Source organism: Polypterus senegalus, chromosome 17 (genome assembly GCF_016835505.1).
Source record: "Polypterus senegalus isolate Bchr_013 chromosome 17, ASM1683550v1, whole genome shotgun sequence".
Lineage (NCBI taxonomy): Eukaryota > Metazoa > Chordata > Cladistia > Polypteriformes > Polypteridae > Polypterus > Polypterus senegalus.
This window is the reverse complement of record NC_053170.1, coordinates 93,349,523-93,355,683: the sequence shown is the minus strand read 5'-3', so window position 1 is coordinate 93,355,683 and position 6,161 is coordinate 93,349,523. Positions and strand designations below refer to the sequence as shown.

The window sequence follows — 6,161 nt, the reverse complement described above, 5'->3', positions numbered from 1 at the left end:
CAAAAATTTGGATAGCACCATCTTTGGTGTTATCAAAGACTGTGTCTTTCTTAGGCCAAACTAACCAAGAAGGAAAAAGAAGAGTGGCAACATCTGACATGCATTAAAAAAAATGTAGAAGCCAATTACGTGATGGAAGAAGAACTACAGATACATCAGCCAATGACCATCAAACACGTTTGCCACAGCCATATTCATGAACTACTGGGAGTAGATCTTTGCTATTGGTCTTAAACAAAAATGTATTAACTGATATGTTCTGGAAAGTCAAAAAATTTCATGACAATCTGAGTACTAAAGAGATTGACAGATCGAGTAGAAAAGCAGCACCACCTGCCGGTAGAAAAGATCAGCGATATCAGTGAAGTTGTAGTTTTTTCAAGGTGAAAACAAAACAGTCTTCCCAAAATGGCACATATCACCTTGCTTTACCTGAGGACCAGGGGTCTGAGCATTTCCTAGTACTCTGATAAATGACTTCTAAATTCTAATCTTCTCTCTTTAATTAATAAGAAAAACAAAAAAGAAATCATTCTTTGCAAGATTAAAACACTTTATGGCTTTTGCCAGTTACAACTGTCATGTTTAACATTTCCACATACCAATAATTGTTACTCCGAATTCTCTTTTATAAGCTCTTTTCTGACTTGCTGCTACCAAACAAGCACAATGCTGCTCTAATGTAATACACCAAGTAAACCAACCTAAATTACTGTTAGCCAAGGTGGAAAATATTTTATGACCAAAACCAATGTTTGTGTAGAATAAATACTAATACTATATAGTGACTAATATTTAAATTTGTTATCCATTTTAAGAATTGAGAGCAGCTAAGAATGTTGTGTTCATACAAAATGTGACAAAGCATCACAGACTGTGTTCCGTGACCATTTAGTCACTCCGTATTAGATGATATTACTTTATGCTGTTAGTGAGTTTTGTTTTCCATGGTACAATCAAAAAGATTAGAACACATTAACCTAAGAGGCACCAAGATGCTTTATTAGCAAAGCTTCTGGAGTAAAGGCTCATCGACACAGCTTCAATAAAGAAACATTTACCGATTCCAAACAAATGTGTGTTTTCAAAGTGCCACCTGAAAGATATACTTATGATGGATCAAAACCAAATTCTTGTTAAAAGGTGCTGAGTATTAATTCAAGTTTATCATAAAAAAATCAATGAGATAATTTGCTAGGTTTCAGTTTTGAGGTTTCTGTGTGTATTCAAGGTTCATCACAAGATACAAAGGAAACTGCATCTTTAAACAAAGAACAGCGAGACGGCACAGCTTAAGAGCTGTAAAACTTTACTTTTTTCATTCAAGCAACAGGCCTTTTGTTCTTGTCCTTAACCTAGATAACCAAGACAACATCCTCCCATTTAAATAAAGTCTTTTGTTTCATTCTTTTTTTCAGGAAGAAAATTGCTTATTTCTATCAGGACCAATGTCCGGGATGCTGTCTGGGCCCTGTTTCTGCACAGAGGCATCTGCTTTAAAATCTTCACATGTTGGTGCTCATTCGTGTTTGGCTGTTTGCAGGTGTGAGTTCACCTTGGCTTCCTTCTCTAGGAGGGGACTGCAAAAAAACAAAAGAAAACAAAAATGTATTAATTAGATATGTTTGAATAAGCTCTGCTTATTGGCTGGTCTAATTCATGACATATTTTTGAAGTCCATTTCCATCAATTAGACAACCGTCTCGAATCAACTCATACTGTGACATTTAAATAAAGTTTTTCATGATACTCTCTCTCAAGGTCAAAATGTTCTATGGACAGTGCTGAATTATAAAATTTGTTGCAACCAAAAACCACAGTGAATAGTGAAAATAACTGAAGACTTTCTTTATAGAGCTCAAGGCAGTAAATAAACAACAACAACATTTATTTATATAGCGCATTTTCATACAACAAGTAGCTCAAAGTGCTTATAATAAATATAAATATTAATAATATAATAATATAAATTTATTTATATAAATATTAATAAAGAGCCAACTGCTCTGTCAAGACACCCAATATACAGAACAAAATACCTTTTATAGAAAATCTCTTTGTATCTTGTGTTAACCATGCTATAATACACTCCATTGTTAAGAGATAGTTGCTCAGATAATGGCAGAAACAGAACTGGCCTAAAAAGTTCAAGGAAAATCCTTTTTCTTTTTTAAATACTCTTTGGGTGTTATTTTCTGTGTTATATGAAGACAGAAGCCAGCTTGAATAATTTAACGATACTGGAACTACCACATTTAGTAATAATGTAAAATCTCTGCCTGCTTATTTGTCTACGCATTGCTATGTGTCACCATAATAGGACAAACAAAAAGGAACCATTTCTCCATATAAGCTTTAAGCCAATAGACCAGAAACTTTTGATCACTGCACCTTCTTCTTCTTTTGGCTGCTCCTGTTAGGAGTTGCCACAGCGGATCATCTTCTTCCATATCTTCCTGTCTTCGTCATCTTGCTCTGTCACACCCATCAACTGCATGTCCTCTCTCACCACATCCATAAACCTTTTCTTAGGCCTTCCTCTTTTTCTGTTCCTTGGCAGCTCTATCCTTAACATCCTTCTCCCAATATCCCCAGCATCTCTCCTCTGCACATGTCCTAACCAATGCAATCTCGCCTCTATGACTTTGTTTCCCAACTTGAAGTGACCATCTAATGTTCTCATTTCTAATCCTATCCATCCTCGTCACACCCAATGCAAATCTTAGCATCTTTAACTCTGCCACCTCCAGCTCTGTCTCCTGCTTTCTGGTCAGTGCCACCGTCTCCAGCCCATATAACATAGCTGGTCTCACTACCGTCCGGTAGACCTTCCCTTTCACTCTTGCTGATACCCGTCTGTCACAAATTACTCCTGACACTCTTAACAACCCACTCCACCCTGCCTTCACTTTTTCACTTTTCTTCCACAATCCCCTGTTACTCTGTACTGCTGATTCCACCACAGTTATATGTTGGAACAAAGATGAGGCCAAAAGAGTTGGTACCCTTACACTTTTTAAAAAAGATTCCCCACTTTCTGCGAAAAAAGCTGAAAGTGACAAAATAACTGGCATCCACCATTTTTTATTGCATATTCCATGGAGCAGACACCTTTCTTTTGACGAAGGTCTTAAAACCATATTATTAAAAAACACACACACACAAAAATGACATGGACATTAATTATTAGGACTCCTGAGAAGTTAATTGATATCGGAAGCAGTCTAATTACTTTAATTAGTGTCACAGGTGTCTTCAGTCTTATAATCAGTCACTCAGTCCATCTGAGCAAAGTCCTCACTCAGCTGTATTGTGTCATTGTGTGCATTACACTGAACATGGACAAAAGAAGAAAAAGAAGAATGTTGTCTGAGGAAGAAATGGGAAAAATAATAGCCAAGTATGGCCAAAGCAATGGACGGAAGAAATGGTAAATAAAATAACATTTTCTTCTATAAGGGCCTGTGGAAACATGTAAAAAAAAAAAATTGTAGGAAAACATAAACACCACCCAATGAGGGATTTAAAGCCAAAATACTGAGCTCATTACTGTTAAAATTTCTGTGTGAAGCTGATACTTGTGAACTGTTGCAAAATATATATGATCACAAGTAAATCATAAAAGAACATGGAAAAAATAAATCATACTTTTACGTGTATCTGATTGCGCAGCACTGCAGCTCTCAGAATCATGGCTTTTGCTCGTCTTTGAAACTCTTTTCCCATTTGCAAAGACTTTTCAAATGTTGTGCTTCTTTGATCCACATCTCTGGCATATAGAATCTGTTTAAAATAATGAGCCAGTAATTAATAATTATATCATGCAAAGAAAATGAAAGCGATTTCTGCAGACAAATTATCAACTAGCATTTCTGAACACAACCACAAATAATAGGTTAAAATGCTTCCGCTTTAGCAGTCAACACCGTTACAATGATTTGTATACCTGAAAAACTAAGGAGGAGTTACACGATCAAAAAAATGTGACTTCTAAATCAGAGAAGGGTAAACATTTACAGTGATACCTGAAATATCCAAAATGTACTCTTACATCATTTTCATGCTTTTTAAATATATCATTTTTAATAATTAACAATTATTTATACGCCAATGTCTTCTCATTTCACAATTAATCAGTTTGTTTGCATTTCTTCATACTCTACACACCTTGCTATGTGAATCAATTCTTGCATTGATCAACCCTTCCAAAATCAACTGGGTCAGCTCATCTTCCAGTGCTCCTACTGTGGTGTTAAATGCTGTGGCCATCTTATACATGTCTGCTGAAACATAGGGACTGAAGTACTATAAAAGAAAAGAAATATTACACACACGGCTGTGGGGCCACTGCAGCTAATCATCACTGTCAAACTCCCCAAAGAAAACCACCTGTTGATTCAAAATGGACAGGCAAAACCATATATATAGCTAGGTTTTCACAGAGCTTCCCTGGTTAATGGTACACCTTTACCACTCTTTATTTAACCCACGCCTCTAAACATGCAGACTTACAAAGAAATCATTATGCCTGTACATACAGTAATATAAAAATATATAGACATTATATATATATATATATATATATATATATACACACACACACACACACAGTGGAACCTTGGTTTGCGATTAACTTGGTTTACGAGTGTTTTGCAAGACGAGCTAAAATTTTTAATACATTTTGACTTGATAAACGAGCGAGGTCTTACAATACAAGCAGTATGGATACGCTTTGTCGGCTGAGCGTCATGTGATCACAACTGAGCTGATGGTTCTTCGTGTGTGTGTGTGTGTGTGTCTCTGCTACAGTGCTGGGAGACTGCGATTGCTTTGAGACGCTCTTCGCATGTCATCCCGTTGGGTGGAATCCCACTCACTCACACCAGCCACGATTCTTTTCAAAGGTAAAGTGCAGGTTAAGTCATGTATTTTTACTTTATATTTTGTATTAATCATTATTATATGAATAGTTTTGGGTTGTGGAACGCATCATCTGAGTTTCCATTATTTCTTATGAGGAAATTCACTTTGATATACAAGTGCTTTGGACTGCGAGCACGTTGCCGGAACGAATCATGCTCGCAAACCAAGGTTCCACTGTGTGTGTATATATATATATATATATATATATATATATACACACACATATTATAAAAAAAAATCTTGGAAGGAGATGCAACATGATTTTCTTGGAGACACTTTAACATCCTGCGAGACATGGCAATGAGACAAAAGGACAGCTGCTGTACAGGCTTTTAAATGTTCAAAGCGCTGCACGACAAGCAGATCACATATCACAGCAGCTGCAGCAGCAAGCCAGAAGCTGATTGAGGAAAGAGGAGGTAAAAAAAAAAATGTATTTGTTTCCCATTGTATCACCATTTAAAAGTGGGTTTCGGAGGAGCGACCGCACCTCCTTAGTATGCGTTCAGCCCTTCTCTTTGCGTAGCGCACTCCAGGGGTGAGGGGGTGTTTAGGCGAAGCAAGCAGGGTGCACCCCCTTGTGTGTGTGTATGTATGTCTATTCTGCTGCCAGGATATTAACCTGCTGTTCTAAATCCCCTGAACATATTACACCTACTCTCTCTCAACTTCACTGGCTCCCTGTGAAGTTGTGAATAGGTGCTTTGCTGGAGACGACAGTTGCTGGATCCCGGAATAGAGATGACGTTGTACAAAAACCCATTGACAGATAAAATACTGTCGTTCATTTTATAACAAAGGCTTAGGAAACAACTGTCGCAGTATAACGAAAATAGCAAGGTGTATCGGAAGCCACAGGCAGCATGGGGAAGGGGTTTGGAAAAGGACGAAAAGGAATAAAGAAATTCCGTGTCGGCTGCATGTGGGAGGGACCGGTTTTGAAGTGGAAGCAGGACGAACCAGAAGAGAAATATATATATAAGAGATAAATACACACACATATATATATATTTATATACACACACACACAATATACTTTAACAAGTTCACAATGTTCAGACAGACCGTCTTAAAAACAGAAAGGAAATTGGTTGATTTAATCGAGAGCTTAAGGGTGTAGTAAACATTAGTCAAGGCACTTGAGCACTAAAATGTTCCACCCAGCACAGCTGTGTCACATTTTAAGTGAAACACTCTATTATTATTAAAATGCTGAAACTAGACAACAAACAATAAAT

The 6,161-nt window shown here is 37.0% G+C and overlaps 1 protein-coding gene across 1 annotated transcript in view; it reads right to left on the bottom strand.

Annotated features, from left to right (window-relative positions):
• Positions 1-981: 981 nt before the first annotated feature.
• The window catches only part of gps1 (G protein pathway suppressor 1), a 29,206-nt gene continuing 24,026 nt past the window's right edge, over positions 982-6,161 (bottom strand). The window contains exons 12-14 of the mRNA XM_039739688.1: positions 4,168-4,305; positions 3,649-3,783; positions 982-1,580 (exon numbers count right to left, since the gene is read on the bottom strand). Of these exons, the coding sequence (XP_039595622.1) occupies positions 1,506-1,580; positions 3,649-3,783; positions 4,168-4,305 (348 nt within the window). The 3' untranslated portion in view covers positions 982-1,505. The remainder of the gene's footprint in view (positions 1,581-3,648; positions 3,784-4,167; positions 4,306-6,161) is intronic.